Below are 25813 nucleotides of genomic sequence, written 5' to 3'. Positions count from 1 at the left end.
TACAAGTATGAGTGTTGGTAAGGTTGTGATGAGACTAACTTTTGTGCATTATTTTGTGAAATTAGCTTCATTGCCTATTTTGCAAAGCACACACCCTTTACTAAAATACAAATGTTTATTGAACACTTACTATAGCCAAGTTCAAGGAAATGGAGATCAATAAAATTCAGCCCTGTGGAAGAACCAAGAGGGAAGAGACAATCCAAGCAGAGGGAAAAGCATGCCCACTGGCATGGAAGTACAACAGAGCATGAAACAGTCAAGGAACTGCCCTGCAGTTAAATCCTTTCTAAAAGTGACAGTAAGTTTGGCACTAGTTAGAACAAACTTTTACCAAAACTTCAAAACTCAGCTCAAGCATATATCCTTTGGAAAGTCATCTTGGCTCACATATGTATCGCCTCTGAGTTTCTAGCTACACTGTATTTATATAGTTTACAGCACAAATCCCTCTGCGTTATGACTGTTGGGTTTTTTCCTTCCACTAGATTACGAGCTCCCTGAGAGCTTGGATTACAGCCCCTGGGGGGCTGAGGACAAAATGCAGCAGGTTGATAAGCAAATGGGAAATGAAGTAGCCACTGAGAATAGATGATCCTTTCAAGAGCTTGGCTTGGGTGAGGCAGGATTACACTGCAATGTGGTATGTGCTATGACAGAGAATGTACAAAATGCCAGAGAACAGCAAATCAGAGGGACACCTCACTCAGCATGGTACGAGGTTAGATGTCCTGATTCTGAGTTTATCATAGTCATGACACAGACGTCAAGGTCTGAAAAGCCAAGGGCCTTTCACAACTCTCAAACTTTTGCCAATTTCCTTAAGAACAATAACCAAGTAAGACATCTGCCAAAGTACAAGCCAGCTCTTCAGTAAATGAATACTTTATGCAAAAATGAAAAATTATTTTAAAAAAATACACAAAGGAATATGAATGGCTGGGTTCACATATAATGAAATCAAGAGCAAAAAATATTACCTTTCCCCAAAGAAAAACTAGCTATCAGTGCCCAATATATAACCATTCACTATTAATAAAAACCCTATTTGACCTATTTAACCTCTCTTCATCCTTCAGATTTGGGCTCAAGCATCACTTTCTTGGGGACACATTCCCTATCCTTCCTGACCAGGTCCCACCTCCTTCCTCAATCCCATCCCTGCATGATCAGCTCTTGGACCACCAAGGCCTCCCCCTCACAGCACTTACCATGGTTGTTATTGACATGTCTTCACATGATTATTGGATTAGTATCTATCTCACCTTCCAGCCATAAGCTTCACAAGGTCAGGGACACTGTACGTTCACTACTGTATTCCTATCATCCAGCAGAGGTGCTGGTGCAGCCAGGCGCTGAACACAGATCTGCCCAACGAATACCTGAGGCAACCAGTGCACACAAATCAGCACGTGCATACCACAGGAGCAAAGAATTCCAAACATGTTCTGAAAAGATTTCAAGGGAGAAGGGGGAAAAGAATGGTTAACAGGTCAATTAAGTTAATCAGAGGTCCTACTAATAGGGACTTGCAAAAAATAAAAACTAACTACAATCACAAAACCAAAGTAATGAAAAATTAATCATAATATATTGACACTTTATAAAAACTGGCCTTTTGGGTTCAGAAATACAGAGGCTAACTGTCCTAAAGGCAGGGGGAAAAATAAAATATACATCGAGAATGAAGAATAAAATTGTTTAATTAATTCAGTATTACCAAATAGGCTTCACTTTTCAAAATGATGGCTAAAGCTCACACAATGGAAACACATTTTATATAAGACAATCTACACTAGATCAAGTTATTCTAATTTCTTTACATTGAGAACAAACACTTCCAAGATATCTTTTTGAAGATACATTTCCACCTCCAGGGATCATTATCATTTTAAAAAGAAAGAGTAGAATCTAGTTTACTGTACTGAGCTACTTAACACTTATTCTAATACAGGACACACAGGTTAAACGTGGATCATCTGATCATACTCCCTGACGTGTTTTAACAGAAAATAAATATTTTCTTTAACTAGCTGTTAAGCCCCACAAAAACTAGTGAGCAAGGAGGGATCTAATGGCCTGCTTGACATGATTGCTGAATGACTGATAGCTTCAAGCATTCACCCTAGCAGTTGAAATCAATTAATCACTCATTGTAACTGGAGCAGAAAATAATTAACTATGTTTGCTTGACTGGTTCAAGTATAATTCCACTAAAATCACTAAAAAAAACCCATTAGGAATATAGGCCATTATCAGGAATTGTTGCTAAAATAAAAACAGTAATGAATGAGCATCTATATGAACTTAATTCACGTTTTTAAAAATTTTTAAAGAAAATGTTGAATACAAGCACAGGTAGAGAAAACAGTATAATGAGTCCCCAAGGGGCCGTCACCCAGCTTCAACAATTACCAACTCATAGTCAGTCTCGTTTTCAGCTTTACTCCCATACCCTACCCAACTGCAGCTCGCAATTTTTTTTTTTAAATATCGGCTGTATGCCTTTTATTTTATTTTTTAATTTATATATTTTATTTTGTTTTTTTTTATTTTTGGCTGCATTGTGTCTTCACTGCTGCACCCGGGCTTTCTCTAGTTGCGGCGAGCAGGGGTTAACTCTTCCTTGCGGTGCGCGGCCTTCTCATTGCGGTGGCTTCTCTTGTTGCAGAGCACGGGCTTCAGTAGTTGTGGCTCACGGGCTCTAGAGCGCAGGCTCAGCAGTTGTGGCGCACAGGCTTAGTTGCTCCGCGGCATGTGGGATCTTCCTGGACCAGGGCTCGAACCCGTGTCCCCTGAATTAGCAGGTGGATTCTCAACCACTGTGCCACCAGGGAAGCCCTGCAATTTTTTTTTTTAAGCAAACCTAAACACCGTATCATTTCACTTTTAGGTCTTCAGCGTGTGTCTCTAAAAGGGCTCCTTTTAAAAATGTAACCATGATACCATTATCACACCTAAAGATAATTGCAAAAATCCTTAAAATCATCAAATATCCAGTTAGTTTTCCTATTTCCTCATTTTTCACTGTTTATTTATATCAGGATCCAAATAAATCCATAGGTTGTATTGGCAGATAAATCTCAAGTCTCTCTTAATCCGTCTTTTTCTTTTTTCCTTGCAAGTCAGTTGTTGAAGAAACAGGGTCATTTGTCCTGTAGTTTTCCAGTCTGGGTTTTGCTGATTGAATCCTTTGTGGTATCATTTAACGTGTTCCTTTATTTCCTGTGTTTCTAGTACAGAGGTGGTTAGACCCGGAGGCTTGACCAGGATCAGATCGGACTTTTGGCAGGACTGCTTCAGAAGCGGCGTGTGTGTCTCCATTAGGAGGCACAAATTATTGGACTGCTGTCTCTCTGTGAGGTTAGCAGCCACTGCTGCTTGTTGTCTGGGTCCATTAATCATTGTCACGTAAAATGGCAATATTGTATCACTCCTCTTTATTAGCTGGAATATTTCTTTAAGAGCATATTCCAAAAGTGACTAGGATTTTGTAAACTATCATTATTAACTCATAGAGTAAAACAGCTTTGGCCAGTGGAAACTTCTTCAAGAGGCCTCCTGAATCTTTTTTCACAGACCTCTAATAGCTTCCTTGCGTTCTGGTATGACTGTTTTCTAGGCTCTACTTACACATTTCTTTCCGTATACCTGGAATTAGCCAGTTACCCAAGGAAGTCTGGTTTTTTTTGAAGAAAATGGTATTTAGAGACCATGAACAGGGCACAATTTTTGACTTTCATTTGGATTATGTCCACAACTAATAAAGTCAATTAAGCAGGAGCCTTCTACCATTGTTTCTAATAAATCCTACATGGCTACACACATGTAAATTTTTAACCACGGGGCTCTCAGATTTTTAAAAAATTATCTATATAATATGCTAATGGTGGAAGTATTCTTATATGTTAATGGTAGAAGTGTAACTTGGTACATCTATCTGGAAGACAATAGCATAATTTTTATCAACAACCTTTAGAAAATCTTTTTTTTTTTTTGGGGGGCTGCGTTAGGTCTTCATTGCTGTGCACAGGCTTTCTCCAGTTGTAGCGAGAGGGGGCTACCCTTCGTTGCAGGGCACGGGACTTCTCACTGCGGTAGCTTCTCTTGTTGCGGAGCACGGGCTCTAGGCGTGTGGGCTTCAGTAGTTGCAGCATGCAGGCTCAGTAGCTGTGGCGCACGGGCCTAGCTGCTCCACTGCATGTGGGATCTTCCCGGACCAGGGCTCTAACCGGTATCCCCTGCATTGGCAGGCAGATTCTTAACCACTGCGCAACCAGGGAAGCCCCTAGAAAATCTTTAACCCACTTTTAATTCCACTTTTAGGAATTTATTTTATTAATAGGCTTAGGATTTTCCTTAAAGGATTGCTTAAAATAATGAACAATCTGAAAACCTAAATATCCAAACAATAGGGAATTGGTTAATTTTTTAAACATACAATACATCCATAGAATGAAATATTTACAGTCATTAAAATGATGCAGATACAATATCAATGTATTGTTAAATAAGAAAAGTGCACGGAAAAAAGTCTTAAAGACTATATCCCAAAATGTTAACAAGGCAAACTGGGCTGTTCTCATGTTTCCACTGGCTGGTTTAGGATTCGGCTACTTCTCCATCTGCTTTCCAGTCTCCAAAATGTTGTTCTTGTTATCTTCTCTTCGATATTCCTTATCCTTGTTGGATATGCTGTTTTCTTTCCCCAATCATTATGATTTTAGCAGAGATTTTAGGAAAGAGCAGAGGCTAATAAATATTTTGCTCAACCCTCCATTTTTACCTAGTATCATGTTGCTTTTCATAGGAGAGAACAGATACTCTGAAGAGCTTATCAATGACAAAATATATGAATTTCTACTGAAAATAGTACATACATGTATGTATCTAAGACACACAAACAATACAGTAATACCGAATACAAGGGTTCACTTGTATCCTAATAATGTAAAGGGTTGGATACAGAAATGATAGTGGAAAAACTAAACTGGTAATAAACGGAAAAAGTGATTCAAATAGAAGTTGTTTTTAATCAAGAACATAAAACCAGAAATGCTGAAACTGAAGCTGAGCTCTGTGGAGCAAACTAATTATCCTTTTTGTTACTTAGAAGTCAAAAGTGCTTTTCAGGAAACTACAGTTTCTTGCGACTTTAGTGACTTCTCTAGAGAAGAACTGTCCCTGGCAGCTGCTTTTAAACTATATCCAACTTGCTCTCTAGTTTTGGGAGACCTTGACTCTTTAAATCTGGATAAAGAACATTACTTCTTATACCCCTGAAGATGGGCTGTCCAGTTTTGCAATGGACTTACTACACTGACCCTCTTGTACTTTCGATTAGAAATACTTAGGAAATTAAAAGCCTTCCCAAGCACAAGCACCCACAATTGCACAGCTGCCAAGGACACTAATCTAATCCCATCTTTGGAGAAATAATAATCATTAGGTCTTAAAAATGTACAGACCACAGGGACAGAAATAAGAACTCGAGAGTAGTTTGCTCAATTTGGAGAAATCTTCAGTTTTCACTAGTCTGTGAATATAACAAAAATGAAGTACCCAAAGCACAAACTGCTGAAGACACCTCAGAAAACAAGACTGATCAGATAAAGCTGCCATTCCCTAAAAGAAGTCCTTCCCAAAACTGTATGATATTGCCTGACGCTATGGAGAACACTAGTCCAGAAACTGTAATAATTTATTCTATTGCTGATTTAATCTAAACAAAATTTAAATATTCAGTTGTAAGTAAAAGTAATAAATTTGCAAACATCTGAATCAATATTGACGGTTTCATCAACAAACATAATTAAACATAGTATACATTTTGAGGTTTCTAAATTAAAGTAACTAAAAAGTATTGCATATTTTTCCTCATTTAACAAATACTACTTATTTAAGCTGGCCTCAATATATTTAAAAAATAACTAAATAACTTGGGTTTGGGGCAGATTGTTCTGTGCAGGGCACCACTCTGGGCTTACAATTCTTTTTCTAGGTAAGACTGAAATGTCAAGTCTCTTCTTATTTGCTATGAATTTGACAAAGCAGGAAAACGTGGCTCAAATTTTTAAAATACACTTATCATCAAACTAGACTTTTAAAATAAATGAGGTACTTAGCATTCAAAACTTTGCAATATATATATATAAGATCACAGTTTCCAAAATGGCTCACCTCTTCTGCTAAGACAGACACATTTAAGCACTTTGAATACTGATTAGAAATAACGTAAAGCAGTTGAGACTAAATGTTTTTCAAGTGTTCATTGTGTGTAGAAAGAGATATCTAATCATAAAATTTTTACATGAAGTCTTAATTAGGAATAAAGATATCTGTACTTGTGTGGGAAGAGACCACCCTTTCTGCTTAACAATCTCTTTCATTTAGTAAGGAAAAGCTGCCTTGCGGGAAGCTTCTTTTGATAGTTCTCAGAGTTCAAAGAGTATGAAACCTTCAAGACGATTTCATCAAGTCTATTTATTAATGCATTTCAAGTTTCAAAAAACCTTACATCTTTGCACAATACTTTATTTTTTGCATTTTTTAGTAAAAATTTCCAAAGTGAACAAAAAGATACTGTATAAAACACAGTGGACATTAAACTGACAGTAGTATTAGAGCTCATTTGTCTTGATCCTTTTGTTTTACCACATCTTGATTTGCAGTGGAAAGAGTTCAGTGCACGCATCTCTTTTCAGAAAACATTTAACTTAGACTCAAAATAAAATAGGGCAGTATGTACCTGCCAAAACCCTACCACAGGATAACATTACAAGCAAAAAATGTACATGTTCCAAAGTCTACCACACTCAAGAAGTTACTAATAACTCTTGCAGAGTAAAAGTCACCATTTTAGAAATGCAAACCCACTTCCAACCTTTGCACAGTCCAAAAACAAAGGCATTTAAATGATTTAAAAGCAATTACATATATATCTACCTACTTGTTTGTTTAGAATTATTTATAGTCTATCTGGGGTTTCATGTACAAAATTCGTCTCTAAATCATGTACAAAAAGCTGTATTTTGAAAAAAGTCACCACATACTGTACAAGTTTACAAGGAAGAGATCCCATTATTTTCTCTAGCATTTTTGGCCTTGCTGGCTTGCGTCACATTATGAGAATGATTGTGTAAACCTTATACTCTTAAGAAAAAAAGGAAAAAAAAAAAAAAAGCCAAACACAAATCTTTTCAACTTTCCCTAAATTGGCCTCCTATGTGAAGCCAGGAAAATCATAGCTGTTTACTTCTAATTTAAGTGATGTAGCTGGAAAACAGAAGCAATAAATATGTCACAAGCTTAAAGTTTTTTTGTAATGCCCCCTTCCATTCCTGCATAGCAATAAGCCTGTTAATACATTAAATGCTTTTGCCTTCTTTCTTTAAAAAGCCAATTATTTACACCTGTTTAAAAAATAAATTTGGAATGGGACATTGTGCTGTTTCACCTTCATTGCAGTTAAAATATTTTAGGGGAAAAAAATGTCAGAAGGCCTACCTACAATTTTAACTACTGGTTGAGCAAATCACTCTTCTTTAGTGGTTACCAATGATCAGTGATGATATGCTGAAAACGCTGTTCAAATATTTTGATAAAATAGAGACACAGCTTTTCTTTTCCATATCAGACAAAACCAAAACATAATTAGCATACAAATAAGAGGCTGCAAATAAAAAGAATCATTTCACTGACATAACTGCTACCAAACATGAATAAAATTTCACCTATCAATTCAAAAATGGAATTGAATTAGAAAGTTTAAAACCAGTAAGCGGAAGTCAGACATCTGCATACAGACCTAAGCCTGAAGTAGCAGTATGCTGCGTACGTCCAGTTTGCACTTAACTGTTCTTCAGCATCGTCACTCTTGTGCTCTTAGCAGCCACTTGGTAAAACAAAATGAATATCAGAACCAACTCCATCATAAGGAAAAGGTAAACTGATTCTCGTTTCAAAACTACCTGTGTAAAGCATTACAGAATCCTGGACCACTGAATACCACCATTCTCTGTTATCCTGAGTATGTCAATTAAACAGTAATTTTTCATTAAGAGCGGAAAAATTTTATAATACGAAGAAACATCCATATTGCAATTTCTGTTTACAATTGCACACAGAAGTACAGTGTACGTAAGAAATACATGTCTGCATATAACAAGGTATGTACATTGGCAAGTGATGTCTCCAATGTTGAGGTGGTCGAGCCTCCTAGCCTTGATTGGCAGTTGAAAAAAATATATGTATTTCAATTTGTGATAAAAGTTTATCGAGAGCCAAGTTTGCCTGCAAGTGAAGAAAATGCAGCAACGAAGAACAGGGAACACGGGGCACATAATAATATTCTAAGACTTTGTGCCATTAGGTTAAAAATATCTGTCCATAAGAAAATTGGGTTCCTTTTTCACATCCCACCCCCAAATTGGAATTTTCAGGCTTTAAAATTTAAGTAATTCCACCTGATCTGAGGACATGATCTCTTGCCATTTTTTTCTTCAACTGTTATTTGTGAGGGTTTAGTTTGGGGATGATGATTTAATAGGTTTCTCTTTGGAGTGAAGTTTTCCCATTGTAGGCACTAGGAAGAACCAAGGCAAAAGCTGAGTTAACGTCTCATGTGTCCCATCTGATAACTCTCCCGGGGCCTCTGACGCTGGGGTTGCTGAATGGGCTGGGGAGGTCTCCTCCTCTTTAAAGTGCCTGTGAGTCACAAACAAAAGCAAGAGAGATTTACCATGAGCTTTTTAATCTTTAAAAACAAAGCTGCCATTTCAGTTAAAAAAAAAAAAGAAGAAAAGAAAAAGAAAAAAGGTTCTAGATCAGCATTGTCCAAAACAAATATAATATGAGCCATATATGTAAGTTTCTATTTTCTGGTAACCACAATGAAAAAAGTTAAAGAGAAACAGGTAAAATAATTTTAATAACATTTTTATTTCATTTAACCCAATATAGTCAAAATATTATCATTTCAAGATGTAATCAATATAAAGAATCATTAATGAAATATTTCATTTTTTAAATACTAAGTCTTCAGAGTCTGTATGTATTTTATATTTACAATACATCTCAGTTGAGACTAGCCACATGTCAAATGCTTAACAGCTACAACTATTAGATTAATATGGGTCTGAGGATAGACTCCATGAGGAAGAAATTGCTGAGTGTCTTCGAGCAAATGACTTAGCCTCTCTGAAACTCAGATGACTAACTAGTCTGTAAAACAGGGATAATAATTAACTCAGATAGTCTATTGTGAGGATTATATGATAATTCATGTAAAAGTGCTCAACATTTTTTTGTGAGGGTTCAATAAACAACAGTTAAGAGCTGGAAAATGCTTAAAATGAAATTAAGTAAAAGAATCATGTCATTGAATGAGGCCATAATTGGTAATGTATCTAAAAAGTGTCACTTGGCCCTTGGAAATCCCTAAGAAACTGACATCAGTTCCAGAGTGCTAACGTGCTAATTTACAAAAAGCAATGACATCAAAATCAAACTTCCTCTGATTCCCACCAAGATACTGTCCCAGCATGACCACTGACCTCTCTTGCCTTAAGATAGGCAAACATAGGGGAACAACTGAGGGAAAATGGAGAAAATTATAAGAAACCCCTAGTTTTAAACAACTTTGTGTAGGGCAGTGGATTTGGCCTGAGGCAGGGCAGTGGATTTGGCCTGAGGCAAGAGGCTTCAATGAGAAGTGAGTGGGAGGCAGGAGAGGGAACTACTGCCATTTACCTCAGGCCTTGGGACAGTGTTGTCCCACACCTACTTCCCAGGTGTCCTGAGGGGAGCGTGGAAGCGACACCTACCTTGGGGAGGGGGTGGGAGAAACAGGTGGGGCCTAAACAATCCGGAGAAGTCGCTTCCTTACCCTCCTTCTCCAAATCCCTGGGGCTCGTCTAAAGAGGGTATCTCCTCCCAGCCCTGTCTCCCTGAGAGGTAAAGGGTGGTGGAGACAAAACCTCAGGAGTTGTTTTCAAGAGATGGAGAATACCTATGGTTGTTTGGTGACTGAAGCCTCTACACTAAGACTCTCCCACAGACTGGAACTTGTATTTCCCCATAAGCATCATCCCTAGGGAAAATGACTTTACGTGCCAGAAAATATTTCAAGAGCACGAACGTTAAAAACCATAACTGAAGCATAGCTATTAGAATAGAAAGAACAATCATTTAAAAGTAGTCTGTCATAATAAAACCAACAAGGGAAGATCTTTGGATTTTTTTTTTAAAAGGATATATTAGCAAAAAAAAAAAAAAAAAAAAAAGGATATATTAGCATTAAATCGGCAGCCATAAGCTAGACTGGGTTGATAAAAAAAACAACAAAAAACACACACTTAAAAATCAACTACGGGGCTTCCCTGGTGGCGCAGTGGTTGAGAGTCTGCCTGCTAGTGCAGGGGACACGGGTTCGAGCCCTGGTCTGGGAGGATCCCACATGCCGCGGAGCGGCTGGGCCCGTGAGCCACAATTGCTGAGCCTGCGCGTCTGGAGCCTGTGCCCCGCGACGGGGGGGGCCGCGATAGAGAAAGGCCCGCGCACCGCGATGAAGAGCGGTCCCCGCACCGCGATGAAGAGTGGCCCCCGCTTGCCGCAACTGGAGAAAGCCCTCGCACGAACCGAAGACCCAACACAGCCAAAAAAAATAAATAAATAAATAAATAAATAAATAAGAAAATCCTTAAAAAAAAAAAAAAAAAAAAAATCAACTACATAATTCATCCAGTAATCCCATTCTCAAGGAGAAAGTATTATATATTAGTTACTGAAGACTCATTTATAATTCAGTTCTACTTGCTAAATGGTTCTGAGTAATAAAAATATTGCTCAAATTGTCTTACCTGGAAGAGGTTTAGGAGGAGGCAACTTTGGATTACTACTTGGAGTATGAACACTGCATATCTTAATAAAACCGGCCATTAACATGATCAGGGCAATTCCCATAAGTAATACTGCCCACCAATAAGCCTAGAAACAAACAGATTTTTCCACTGAAAAAAACTATAAAATATTTCAGAATATTTTATATTATATAAAATATACAATAGGATATATTACATTTTAATTTTTAAAGAACATCTGTTCATTGGGATTTATAGATATCATATAAAAGCACACATATATTAATCTCTTTAAATAAAAAAAAAGTACAAAGGAGAAAACAAAAATCACTCATAATTTCACTTCCTAGAGGAAACCACTCAATCTTATTTTCATTTCAGTCTCTTTTCTATATAACTATGTTTGTCATACTCACAGAAAAACACATGTGCAAAACTGGGGTCATCCTGCATATAGTTTATATTGCATTTTCCCATGTTACTAAATATTTTCTGATTTAAATACTTCCTTCCTTTCTTTTGCCTGTTACTCTTACAGACTTTGCTTTTTATACTATCCAGTGACTTAGAAGGTATATAACTTGCTTTAAATTCTACTAGATAGATTTTTAAAATATTCTTTAACCTATATTTTTTTCTAATCATCAAAGCTAAGACTGAAATTCTATCTTTTTTGAGGTCCCTCTTTCCTGTTTCTCTATTTCATTTAGAACTTGAGTCCCAGACTACTGTTATTGAATTATTCCTATACAATGTATCTTAGTTTTCATTTTATATATATATATATATATATATAGGTAATATCTGTTACATATATATTCACTTATTTAAAGGTTAACTGTCTTCTTTAATATGAAAAGTGGAAGGATACACACATTCTAGAAGCAGGTAAAGTTTACCTCTAAGAAGGTACTAAAAAATTTCATTTCCAACTTAAATCACATTAAATCAATTAGCCAAACAAAAAACCTTCAAAAACTACTGACATAATCTTATAGAAAAATTACTGTTGCCATTCTTAATAAATTTTAAGTCTATTTTGCAATTCAAAATATTCAATTTTTGTCTTAAGATAGCATGTACTAATAAACATCATACAAAATAGTAACAACTAGAAAACTATGAACCTTATATTGGCTTACACAGATTGTTATAATACATATATAGTTATTGCTAATTATTGCCAATAAAACTCCCATTTAAGAAGCGCTTCTCGGACCTGGGGCCTTAAAACAAGAAGGCTACTACTTCTATACTGTTTTCTTTTTCTAGCAGTCACAATATAATTAAAGAAACAGAAGCTGAAATAAAAATGAATGTTGTGGTAAAATACCCCAAGCCACTTTCCCCGTGTGTGCATAAAGCCTTTCATATATATATATATAAACATATCAATTTAATTTTGAAAGAATCCCAAACTTACAGTAAAGTTCCAAGTACAGTACAAAGAAGTTTGTAAAATCTGGAACCATCTGAGAGTAAACTGCTACCATGATGTCCTGTTACACTTGAACAATTCAGCATATAGTTCCTGCAACTTAAGGGGGTTTTCCTAGACAACCACAACAAAATCAGGAAATTGGCATTGTTACATCACTACCATTTAATCCTCAGGCCGCCTCATTCAAGTTTTGCCATATGTCCCAATACCAGCCGATTCAAAAGTGGGCTGCATTTACCAGCTGTGTTTCTTCAGTCTCCTGCAATCTGGAAACAATCCACAGTCTTTCCTTAGCTTATATAACTTGACACTTTTGAAGATTACAGGTCAGTTATTTTGCATTGGAATGTCCCTCAATTGGGGTTTCTCAGATGTTTCTTTATTATTAGATTCAGGTCATACATCTTTAGTAAGAATATCTCAGAAGTGATGCTGTATTCTTCTCATTGCATCCAACCAGGTGACACATGACTTTGATCTCCTTACTAAGGATGTTAACTGGATCACTTGATCAAGGTGTTAACTGCCAAACTTTACCAAAAAGATACTCTTCTCTTTTGTAGTCAATGAGTATTTTGTACGGACATAATTTAGAACTATATAAATATTCTATTCCTCATAAAACTTTCAATTTATCCATTTATTTATTCCCTCATGATTTCCTATTTCCTTAATGGGTTATAATCCATTACTATCATTATTGTGTCTTTTGGGCATGTCCTCACCATTCTCTGAGCACTTCAGCTGGCACAAGGAGTTCCAGGTTCATCTTGTTCTTTCCCCGCCCCAGCCCTGGAATCAGTCATTTCTCCAAGGAGCCCTAGTTCCTTTTAAAACTGCCCCTCCTAAGCAGACACCCTCCTCACAATACTTGTACTCTGACAGCCCAAGCCAGTCACCCCTCCACATGGTACAAAGGGCACCCTGCCCTGTGCCAGTACAGCTCCCCTCACCAGGCATGGATGCCTTGCTTGGCCTCACCTAATTGCCTTTAGGAATGAAGTGTTCAAGAAAGGAGAGAGCAAGGGGTGATGCAAGTCAGTCTTACTGCCGAAAGATTTATCTTTAAAGAGAAGCTACAAATCTGAATTTTTACATGAAATCTGTTTTTAAATGCTAACAACTCATTCAAAATTTCTAAAAACAAGAGGTAGACCATACAAGACACATTTGCCGGGCTGAATCTGGCTTGGAAACCACAGCTTACAATCTACTTTTCAGAAGCCATTTCTTGCATCCTACTGAGATTGCCAGATAGTTTTCTAAAACTTTCTTTCGGTTTCTGTAGAAAATAATTTTCAGAGCACTGCTCCTCCCTGTGAGTCTTTAGGATAATATTCCCTTTCCCTTGTTAAATAAATTTCCCACAGGCTCCTGTTGTTTTTCCTGTTTTATTCATCCTCAAATAACAGACCTGCTATTTATCAAAAAAAAGGCCGGGTTTAAGTCCTGTCCTCAGTCTGTCAACTCAAGTGCTGGCTGATTCCTCTTTTCATTTCTGCCTACTGTCACATGCAGAACTATATGCACAGCTTTTGTCGTGTTCCAAGCATCCAGAGGCCTTTTAAATGTGGCATTTAATGAAGTAAGACCTTCTTCTACCTTTCCTGTCTGCAACTCTGACACTCTGACCCAGTAAAATCATTAAGAGCCAAAATCACCAGCTTGTACTGCTACAAGTACTCTTCCTGCTCTATACCAGTGGTTCTCAACCTTGGCTACACATTAGAATCGCCTGGAAACTCAGATACCTGGACTAAATCCCAGACTCCAGTAGGGTGGGGGTGGGATCCTGACATCAGCAGTTTTGTTAGAGCTGCCACATGATTCCACTATGCAGCCAAGACTGAGAACTACTGGTCTCTACCAAGGGTCAGCAAACTTTTTCTATAAAGAGCCAAACAACTAACATTTTAGGCTTTGTGGGCCATATGGTCCTGGTCAAAACAATTCATTTCTGCCACTGTAGTACAAAAGCAGCCATAGATAAGACACAACACAGGTGAATGTGGCTGTGTTCCAGTAAAACATTACTTACAATTCAGTGTTCCGGTGGAGGGCCCAGGGAACTGCATTTTAAACAAGCATGCCCGTGACTAGGGTGCAGATGAGTGCTTCTTACTCAGTGTAGACATGCTGGCATTGTGGTACAGGACCATTTTGAGCAATGCAGGAAGTTTAGCATACATGGCCCTCATCCATCAGATGCCAGTAGAGTCCCTCAGTTACTCTGACAACTACTGTATATTTCCAAATACCCTCTGGAAAGGCAGTATCACCTCTAATGTGATCCATTTTATAAGCACAAAGGGTCAAGGGTCTTCCTACTACCTTCAGGCTGGTGGGCTAGGTCTGTTATGGGAGATGCCCTTCCATTCCTGACGTTCATTATATTCTCTAACACATTTCCTTCCTTCTAGTCTTCCCTGCTGAAAACCATCTTCCACATGGTCATCAGTGTTACAACTACTTAAAACACAGAATTATGTCACTCCTCTATGTAAAACCCTTCTTCAAAAGCTTCCCACCAAAGATCTCCAAGATAAATCATTAAGTGGGAGAGAGAAAAAAAACAAAACCAGAGCACACAATGAATTGCAGCCCAGTAAATATATGATTCCACTTGTCTTTTTAAAATATATTTTCTTGTAAAAATACAGTTTCTGAAAAATATATAAGAAACTCGTCTTGAGAGGACTGGGCTCCAGGGAAAAAAGGCGGCTTACTTTTCAACATATTACTTTGTCAATTTAAAAAAAAAAAAGGATAATCACACTTTTCAAAAGGATAAAAGTGAAAAAATTTTTTATTTACAATATTTCTTATGTCTGTGACTATTTCGGCTGCTCTCTCTTCATAAAATATCCACGTGCCCCTCTACTTCTACTAGACCTTAAGAACTTAGCTTCGGTGTCACATCCTTAAAGAAGCCTTCTCCAAATAGGTTCTCCTATTTCCTGTGAAAACATGATGCAGAACTGAAAATATGTTTCTATGTGCTTATCCTCTCTATCCCAAACTGGGCTGCAAGCTTTTTGAATTTATATTCTATAAACTCAGTATCTACTCTACCAAAAAGTACCTGTTGGACTAGTTATTACACGTGAGTCATTACTCCAAATACTGACTTATCGAAACACTTCTCATTTATTATATTTATTCATTTATTATATCTAGATTGCACATTTATTATATCTAGATTGCACGCACGCACAAATAATGCAAAAGGCTCTTACAACAGAGGACATAAAAAATTATGGTTTGACACCTCTTCTAATACCAGTTTTTCAGCACCTATACAGTTTTAAATAGTGATGCAAGTAGTACGGCAGTAACAAAAGCAGACTGGAGAGAGGAAGCCTGAATTTAACAGTGGTTGTAACTTTGTAGAAAACAAAGGTCAAAAGGACCGAGTCCCAGCTGAGATCAACAGACGTTTACGAAAATGTGGCACCCAGGTCCTTGAGAATTTCCAGTCCCTTCTAGCAGTGTTCCTGGTCTTCCTCTAAAATCTTCCAGGTAACTATATACCTATACCTCAAAAGCCCAAAGCTGAGATGTTTTCGTGACAATGATAGTAGCTCTCAGAAACAGAATATCGCAGTGGATAGAAGATAGCAAGGAAAAAACCAAACAAAACAATAGTGCATTTGAGAGTGTTAGTAAATATGGTCACTTTTGGTAGAGAAGATTTTTTTAAAATGCCCCCTTCAAAACAGAATTATCAGAGAGTGGTAAATGCTAAATCACATGTTTTCTCATATACTATAAAATCTGGAAAAAGAATACCAACCAGGCTAACAAGTGCAATATATGTGTTTTATCTCAGAAAAGAGATCACAGTTTGTCCACCTGTTAAGAGTCTGAAATAAAAGAGAGCTGTCATTCGTTCAACAAGCATTTAATGAATGTAAATTACGAGTCAAGCTCTCCTCTTTCATAGATACAAGGGTGTTAAGTGAAACTTAAGAAACAAAGAGAAGACATCCAAAAGTTTAAAAAACAGCTTAGAAGTTGACAAGTACTAAATCAAGTCTGAGAAAATAATTCTACATAAGAAACAGACAGATGATGTTCAATACATCCACTTATATGGCCAAAAGAACAAACACAAAGTAGAAAAATTAAGTAAAAATGACAAAAATGAAATGTCAAAATGTGCCAGTCTAGGGGGCTTCCCTGGTGGTGCAGTGGTTAAGAATCCGTCTGCCAGTGCAGGGGACACGGGTTCAAGCCCTGGTCCGGGAAGATCCCACATGCCGCGGAGCAACTAAGCCCGTGTGCCACAACTACTGAGCCTGCGCTCTAGAGCCCGCGAGCCACAACTACTGAAGCCCGTGTGCCTAGAGCCCGTGCTCCGCAACAAGAGAAGCCACTGCAATGAGAAGCCAGCGCACCACAACAAAGAGTAGCCCCCGCTCAATGCAACTAGAGAAAGCCCACGCACAGCAATGAAGACCCAATGCAGTCAATAAATAAATAAATAAATTTATTTATTTAAAAAAAAATTTGCCAGTCTAATTTATTATGTTATAATTACAATAGTTTTTTATTTAATAATCTAAATAAACAAAAAGGACCTATAGGATAACAGAACAATAAAACAGGTTTCACCCAAAAAACTGTGAGGGGGAAGGGGCAAGACAAGCCATCAAGTCTCTTCAGACATAAGATAATCTTAGCTGATTTTAAAGATCTCTATAAAAAATTAATCATATAATCCTTTTGGTGAATTTCCAGTGTTAACAACTCTCACTCACAGCAAACACGCTCTAGACTTCCGGGTGGTCACAAGACCATGTGGGGCCCACAGTCCCTTGTCAGGACATTGATTATGCCATCTTGCAGGGGCAGAAAGCTTCCCTTCATCCTTCAGAAGATACCACTGTCTGGACTCTGACTAAATGTTCTTTTATCCTTCAACACTCCACGCACCACCCCTCTCGAAAGCAACTGGCTACTAACCTTCCTGTGACTTTATACTCAGCTTGGGCAAGCAGGTTAAAATACCACTGAGAGATACCTGAAAACATTACAACTTCAAAGTTAGGATAATGTGTATGATTTTTTCTTTTCCATATAAATTATGACATAGTAATCTGCTTCATTCATCTTGCAAACACATACTGACTCCTTACCATATGCTAAGCCCTGTGACAATACTGCATCTTTGTTGTTAAAGTTTCGGTAGTGATATCTATGAGGCCTATTCTACTAGGCAACAAAGGACTCTGGAGGTCCACAACCACCTTCCATTTTCAACATAGCAGGAAGACAAAGTAGAAAATTTCTGTTACAAGTCTTTTAAAAAGGAGTCATTACACTGCAGAGACTGTGAAAATGTTTCCCAAACTTTAGCATGCACCAGCACATACTGACTCAGGGGTCCACGTGGGACCTGATCATTTGCATTTTTATCAAGTTCCCAGGTGCTGCTGATGCTGCTGGTCAGGGCACTACACTTGGAGATCCACTGGTCTAGATTAGGGCTTGGCAGACACTTCCTATCAAAGGCCAGACAAATATTTTAGGCTTTATGGGTCCAGGCAGTCTCTGCTGCAACTATTCAAAGTGCAAAAGCAGCCATAAGCAATATATACCTGAATGGGCATGGCCATGTTCTGATAAATCACTACTTACGGACACTGAAATTTGAATTTCATATAATTTTCAGAAGAATATATTTTTTTTAAATTAATTATGGCCATTAGTTCCGTTACGGGTAATATTCTTTTTTTTTTTTTTTTTTACAAATTTATTTTATTTATTTATTTTTGGCTGCGTTGGGTCTTCGTTGCTATGCGCAGACTTTCTCTAGTTGCGGCGAGCGGGGGGCTACACTTTGTTGCGGTGCGCGGGCTTCTCATTGCGGTGGCTTCTCTTGTTGCGGAGCACCAGCTCTAGGCGCACGGGCTTCAGTAGTTGTGGCACACTGGCTTAGTTGCTCCGCCGCATGTGGGATCTTCCAGGACCAGGGCTCGAACCCGTGTCCCCTGCATTGGCAGGAGGATTCTTAACCACTGCACCACCAGGGAAGCCCCCAGAATATTATTTTGATTTTTTTCAACTACTTGTACATGTGAAACCGTTCTTAGCTTGTGAGCCATACAAAAATAGGCAGTGGGCTAAATTTGGCTCATGAGCCATAGTTTGCCAACCCCTGTTCTACATGAATGGTTGGTTCTCAATCCCAGTTGCTCATCAGAATTGAGAGTTGGGAGCTTTGAAATGACCCAAACACTTATACTCCATCCCCAGAGATTCTGACTTAATTGGTCTAAGCCCTTAGGTGATTCTCATGTACAATATGAACAAAGGTCAGGTAAGTTTGGAAAATGAAGTTAAAAAGATTTTTTATCGTGGGGCTTCTCACAGTATTATCACAAATCTCTAAGAGGGGACTATAGTATGCAATATTTTCCAGATTCATTTGACCACCAAACCTATGGATCTAGTGTTCTGTGAAGCACTTGGAAACACTGCTCTAAATCTTTCATAAAGAACACCAGATACTTACCTAGGTTCATAAAATTACAGCAGAATAAGAGAGAAGAAATTATTTCAAAAATGAGAAACATAGTTGACTCTTGTTAAAATAATAATAAAAGGATGAACACCTGATAAATCTGAACAAATTAAAAAGAAAAAAGCCACAAACTAACAGGTGATTATTTTAAAGTGTGGGGTAAATACAATGATAGATTTGAAAAAAATCAAGGTCAAAGATGGTTTCCTATGTCAAACCTAACACAAAAGGTGCAGAAAATGTGAACACATCAGTAACTATGGAAGAAAATGAAAAAGAATTACCAATGTACCCATTTAATGAAAAGGAGACAGTGGTACAGGGTCTTAACAGATTTACTGGTGAATGCTCTCCAACTTTTCAAGAACTAGGTGACCCCTTGATAAATCCAAAGGATGTTTATCATTATCTCCTGGTGAGACACATAGTAGGCACTCAGCCTACATTCAAACATTACTGTCAAAAACAACTTTTCCCCAGAAAAGAAAGTAAAAGTCTTTATTACATCATTTCCACGGTGCCTATAGCAGTCAGTAACTCATGCCCTGACCTATTAAACTGTTAAGGTTCTTCCCACTCAACCCTCATGAGGAAAAAAGATGCCATAGTATACTGTGGAAAGGAGACAAAAAAGCCACCAGGTACCAAATGGAAAGGAAAGTCAGTGAAACTAACCCATCATCCCTTTCACAGCTTCTTACCAGAGCAAACTAATAACCTACATTACTAACCAGAAGGACACTTTCCTTATACATGATGAAAGACCAGTATAACAAAATGAACTCTGCTACGCAAGTGAACTCTGCAAGTAACACAAATAGGACAAATAACTTGTAAGGAAGTGGCTGTTGTTTATCTTACTGTTTCATCTGATTAATGCCCACAAATGCAGCAACAGCCTGATGGTACTCTTCAGGCATTATGGACCATGCTATTTGAAAGGGTGGCATGTGAATGTCAACACTGATTTAAAATAACAGCATTCTATACCCATTTAAGGCAAATCTGCATAAACCTAAAAGTGCCTGATTAATCAGTTCCAGAGCACAAGAAAAGACTTCACATTGCTAAAATTCAATGTAAGAAGCATTTCACAAAATCCTCAAATCTAAAATATGAAAAAAGGTTTTAAAAACACTTTAACTAAAAAGATCATTTCTATTAAATATTTTAAAACAGGAATAAATGAGTTTTTGAAATTCTAAATAAAATGAATCAAAATTAAATATAATGGAGAAAAGTGAAAAAACATTATTTTTAGATGATATGATTTACTATCTAGAAAACCTAAAACATCTGGCACAACAACATAAACTCAGCAGAACATAACTCTGAGATTCCAATTATCAGATTCTTTTCTTTGAACACACTGTTTCCCATAGTAGACAAGTATACCAGATCTCAACTTTTTCTTATTAGAGATAATCAGAAAAAAAGAAAATAAGAACTGGATCTGAGTTGAAAACAGGGAAGTAAGGGAGCCAAGAAATGTAAGCTACCTGAAGTCACAGAATTGTCAAACGTCAGAAGGATGATCTGAATCCTCGTGTAATTCCAAGCCTGTACTCTTTTCACTTTACCATAGTGCCAGAAGGCACCTTTAGTTTAACAGATACTCTCTGAATATATAAATTATACACCCAGCACAGGAGTACAAAAATGAGTAACATACAACATTTTAAGGAGACCCAATTACTTGGTTTAAAACTTAGGTCTCCTAAATCCAACTTCAACAATCCTGCCACTATATAGTCATTACAGATCTAAAAATCACATATTCTAACATGCAAAGTATTACACTTCCTATGTATAATAAACAGCATTTTAATGCTAGAGATAATTCCAAAATTTTTATTGTAAATTTTTACTACAATAGTACCAAAAAGGGCTGACAACCCAGACAGAGGACTATTTTTGTGTGTGCTTTTAAGGCATCCTCAATCCTGAACACACATTAAAAAATAATTTGGGAAGGGGGGAGGAGCTGAGTTTTAAGTCAATTTCCAAAGCAAACTCATTCAGTTCAGGCACAGCACACTCTCAAATACATCACTTGCAAGTTTCCTACTGTTATTTTAATGCAAACACTTAGAAACATAAATATTTAAGTGACTTAAGATAGTCATTCTCAGCAATCTTTTTCAAAAATTCAACATTTGCACAACTGGGGGAAATGTGGGCTTAAAAATAATATAGTTCAGTAGATATTTATTGAATGAACAACCATAACCATTAAAAAATCTGCAAAAGGCTCTGTATCTGATCTTACCCTAGTCAACCTTTCCTTTCACGGACAAGATGAAGACGCAGAAACTACACTGAAACATCAGAAAAAAACCTTTAGAAAAATCTTTCATCTCTCCTGTTCAGCAAAGTAGAACCCAGAGCTGGCTATATTGAGACAAGGGAGAAGTATAAAAAGCAAGCAGGGGGCTTCCCTGGTGGCGCAGTGGTTGGGAGTCTGCCTGCTAATGCAGGGGACACGGGTTCGAGCCCTGGTCTGGGAAGATCCCACATGCCGCGGAGCAGCTGGGCCCGTGAGCCACAATTGCTGAGCCTGCGCGTCTGGAGCCTGTGCCCCGCGACGGGAGGGGCCGCGATAGAGAAAGGCCCGCGCACCGCGATGAAGAGCGGTCCCCGCACCGCGATGAAGAGTGGCCCCCGCTTGCCGCAACTGGAGAAAGCCCTCGCACGAACCGAAGACCCAACACAGCCAAAAATAAATAAATAAATAAATAAATAAATAAGAAAATCCTTTAAAAAAAAAAAAAAAAAAAAAAAAAAAAGCAAGCAGGGCTTTCCAAAACAACTTCAAGAAAAAGTTCCATGACAATACTCTCATCATATGGACCAAAGGATGAAGTAACCCATCCAGGACATGAACCAGGGAGCAGAGTAAAACAGAATGGCTCCCATCACCTACCAACTAAATCTATGAATGATACACATGTGGAGATTCTGACCACTTTAGAAGAAAATAATACTCAAGGCTATTTGAACTTTAAAAATCACTCTTCAAATAAAATACAGTTGACCCTTGAACGTAGCGGGTTAATCATAGTTAGCCAACCACCTCCAAAGTCCTCTGTATCCATGGTTCCTCTACACCTGCAGATTCAACCAACTCCACACCGTGTACTACTGTAGTATTTACTGTTGAAAAATATCTGCTCATAAGTAGACCCATGCAGTTCAAACCCATGTTGTTCAAGGGTCAACTATAACTCCAGTATAAACAGAAAATAAGTGATTTTCTCATAACAGGGGTGACCTCTAACCAGGTAAAATTATGATCAAATCATTTTAAGATAAGGTTTCTTTATAAATAAAAACTATACTTACCACAATCCATTCAGCTATGTTTTCATAGAGCTCTGGACTGAAAATTGCTTTTTTAAGCCTAGCTAGAGGACCATCAGCATCTACTAATCTGCACCGCATGAAAACATCACAGTAACCTCTAAAATCATTGCATGGGGATCCAGGTTGCAGGGTGATGGTTCGACCAAGGAAGTACTTGTTCCACTGGACAGACCCTGTACTGGCACAAGTTGATGGCTCCACTGCAAAAGAAGTGTCAGATATAAGCTGAAGATCAGATTTCCTATCGGGCTAGCTCGGGAGAGAGGGAGGAAAGGAAGAAACTGCCTAAAATCATCACCATGACATGTAATATAGACTTTCATTAGTTAGACTGGATAACACCACTGGTAATTCACCTTAAATATTACAGCATAAACAGACAACCAGCAACTCCTGACTTAGTGCCTACAATGGCTTTAAATCCTTCTAACAGTATTTATATTAATTATTATAAAAACGCTGGCAGGTTTTATCTAGTTTATCATTTTAAAAACACTGTAGGGACCATAATACTAGAAACAATTCTATACTACATTTAAAAATTTCTCAAGAGGATCAGTTCAGCTGGAAATTATCTGTCCCAACTGTATATCAAAGTTTAACACTTAAAATTTAGGAGTAAATAAGGTTTTTGAAACAGATTTTATACTCTTGCATTTTAAAAGCCTTACTCTTCTTCATACAGCAGACATGGCATAATTCCTTATCATCTTTGCCATCAGAACTGGCACAGGTGCACTCCTCCAAGCCATATTTCTCACAGATAGAACCTGCACATTGCTGAAAGAAAAATAAAAGACCAATTATTTAATCCCTATACAGTCAAACCTCTTGTTGACAGTAATAGACAAGAGACACCTCCAATGCTAAAATAATTAAGTAGAAATACAAGTCGGGGTTGGGGGGGCCGGGAAGCATAGATTAGTATCAGAAATGGATGGTATAAACACATCTTAAAAAGAGTAAGTGCAAATAAGATAGTAAATCTTTAAAGAAATGGTAACTTAAAAATCTAGACCAAACAAAAACAGAGAAAGAGATTAGATGAGCATCGACTTTATGTTGGTTATTATGGCTCCTTCATAAGAAGAGAAAAATGAAATTTTCCTCATGTAGAGGAAAGTGATTATTTAGCCAAGAAAGCTTTAAAGGCTTCACATTCAGAGGAAATAACCAAGAGTTCTTTTATTTAGAGTATTAAAATATTAATTTATAAAACTTAAAAGCAATACAAAGTTACATGCCTAGTTACATAAATGTTTTTCTCTAGAGGGTATCAAACACATGCAGTAGAAAGATGAAAGACAAGTCGGTAACTAATCAAATGCCACCAGGCACTTATGCCACATAATGCATTCACAGCTCTGTGAGGAAATAGATAGGGATGTGGAAACTGGGACCGAGATTAATTACTTTAGGTGGCTTTAAGTGGCAACAAACAATTATTCTGAAAAAGGTTTCATAAAACTAAATAAACAACATACAAATCAAATGCTTACCCCATTAATGCACACTTGTGTATGCCTATTACAGTCTGTAAAGTTTGGTTTGGGATCAGACGCTGGGCAGAGAGCTGTGACGCCGTTACATATTCCTTCTTTTGCACAGTCTGAATCATCCCGACACTTCTCAGTTTTTGACTTGAATGCACACTGTGCTGTGCAACAGGGACCTTGACTTGGACTAGAAGAAACATTGAGGTGAGTAAAGAAAATCACTAGGGTATTTCCTATACACACAGATACAGTCCTAATTTTTAAATCATAAATCTCATCTTTTAAATGCTAAGTATGCTACTGTTAAACAAGTCTTATTGGAATAAGAGGCTATTAAATTTCAACATTCTAATAAGTGCAGAAAAGTGATTAAGAATCTTGTTTTTATAATGAAGGCATACTATATTCGGCTTTCTTATTCTGTTCTATTTGCCTTTAGTAAAAGGTTATAATGGAAAATGGATTAAATATTAGGCAAGTCATCATTGTTTTTCATAGATACACATTAGTCAATTTATCAACTTTTCTCACATTTATACACTAAAATCAAACTAGGATACACAAAACATCCATTTAAAAAGTACTGCACAAACAATATTCTACTGCTTATATCTATCACTACCAAAATAATTTGGCAAGTGAAATAAAATTATATGACAACTAAGTTACAGGAGTGCATGGAATCCATACTATCTAAATATTTAAAGTTAAGATTCTAAAACTACTGACAAAAGTCACATTTTTAAAGTTAGGCATTAAATAATATGTATTTTATTGAGTGTCCTTAGCATGTCCTTTTTTAACACCCACCACACAAACTGCAATTATAAGTAGTTCAATCTGCCAACAACAGTGCATTAAATACTACTACTCCAGAAAAATAAACCAACAACAAATAACAAAGTTCCAAAACCACATACATCTCCTAATCTCAGTTTGAAATCTGACATAACTGCCTGCAGGTGACTTCCCAGGAACATTAACACTACTGGAATTAGCAAGGTACCTGCATTGCTTTCCAGGTCTCAGCTTGCATTTTTTCCCTTCCAGTTGGTTTGCATCATAGCAGCACTCGTCTTTACACTGGTCACTATAGCCGCAATCACATTCTTCACCTTGCTCTACCATTCCATTTCCACAAATAGGTTGGCCAGATTCTGAAGAAAATAAATAAGACAAAGTAAGCACTATATGCAACATTAATTTTATTTAAAATTCACAAACTCTTTAAAGCTGCAGAACAAAAGGAGAAAGGAAAATTTCGAAGAATAAGAAAAGTAGAACAAACTAGGAATCTGGAAATTAGGAGATCTAATTATAACAGTGGCTTGGTCACTAACTAGCAATGTGGCCTTAGGCAAGTCACTTCCCTTTTTTGGGGCCTCAGTTTCTTAAGCTGTACAGTGAGGGAATTTGACCTGATGCTCCCTTCTAAGGTCCCTCCCAGAAGTGGTAGCATTCTATTTAGGCCATGCCACACTGAGCTTTACTGAACAATGCCTGTACTATTTATATTTTTAGCACATAAGTACAAAGTAAGTCAGTGTTTCAACAACCAGAAAAAAATTAAACCTTTTCTGTTAGAAAATTTCAAACATACCTAGAAGTAGTAAAAGAATAAGTACAGTGAACTCCCATGTACCAATCACTTAGCTTTAACAACTTCAACAATATGCTGTAAACAACTCCATCTAACATATTCATCTGCTCTTAACAAATATCCCAAGATGAATCTAACAGATAAGGAGTTCTTTCTTTTTAAAATCTAACCATAATACCATTATCACATCTAAAAAACTTAACAGTATGCTTAATAGCATCTAACAGCCAATCCATGATCAATTTTCTTCAACTACCTCTTTACATTAGTTTATTTGAATAAAGTTTCACACAAGCTTCCCCCAACCCCTCTCCCCACGGTTGCTTTTGGTTGACATGTATCTTAAGCTCTTTTAATATGTAACAGATTCCCTCCCCTCTTTTTATTTTTACACTATTAATTGTTAAAGAAATTGGGTCATTTTATTTTATGGAATTTCCCACATTCTATTTGGCTGACTGTATCCTAGTCAATTAGTAAATTTTTTTTAATGTACATTAGTTTTGCTTGTCAGCTAGACCAAGCTCC

The 25813-nt window shown here is 37.3% G+C and overlaps 1 protein-coding gene across 1 annotated transcript in view; it reads right to left on the bottom strand.

The window, feature by feature from the left end:
• Window positions 1-6464: 6464 nt before the first annotated feature.
• Window positions 6465-25813, bottom strand: part of ADAM10 (ADAM metallopeptidase domain 10) — a 109062-nt gene continuing 89713 nt past the window's right edge. Inside the window, exons 11-16 of the mRNA XM_057543260.1 lie at window positions 24692-24842; window positions 23689-23872; window positions 22861-22969; window positions 22169-22389; window positions 10860-10986; window positions 6465-8706 (exon numbers count right to left, since the gene is read on the bottom strand). Of these exons, the coding sequence (XP_057399243.1) occupies window positions 8612-8706; window positions 10860-10986; window positions 22169-22389; window positions 22861-22969; window positions 23689-23872; window positions 24692-24842 (887 nt within the window). The 3' untranslated portion in view covers window positions 6465-8611. The remainder of the gene's footprint in view (window positions 8707-10859; window positions 10987-22168; window positions 22390-22860; window positions 22970-23688; window positions 23873-24691; window positions 24843-25813) is intronic.

The sequence above is a fragment of the Balaenoptera acutorostrata genome, chromosome 3, assembly GCF_949987535.1.
Source record: "Balaenoptera acutorostrata chromosome 3, mBalAcu1.1, whole genome shotgun sequence".
NCBI classification, from domain to species: Eukaryota; Metazoa; Chordata; class Mammalia; order Artiodactyla; family Balaenopteridae; genus Balaenoptera; species Balaenoptera acutorostrata.
The sequence above is the reverse complement of the archived record's forward strand: the minus strand, read 5'-3'. Positions and strand labels throughout refer to the sequence as shown.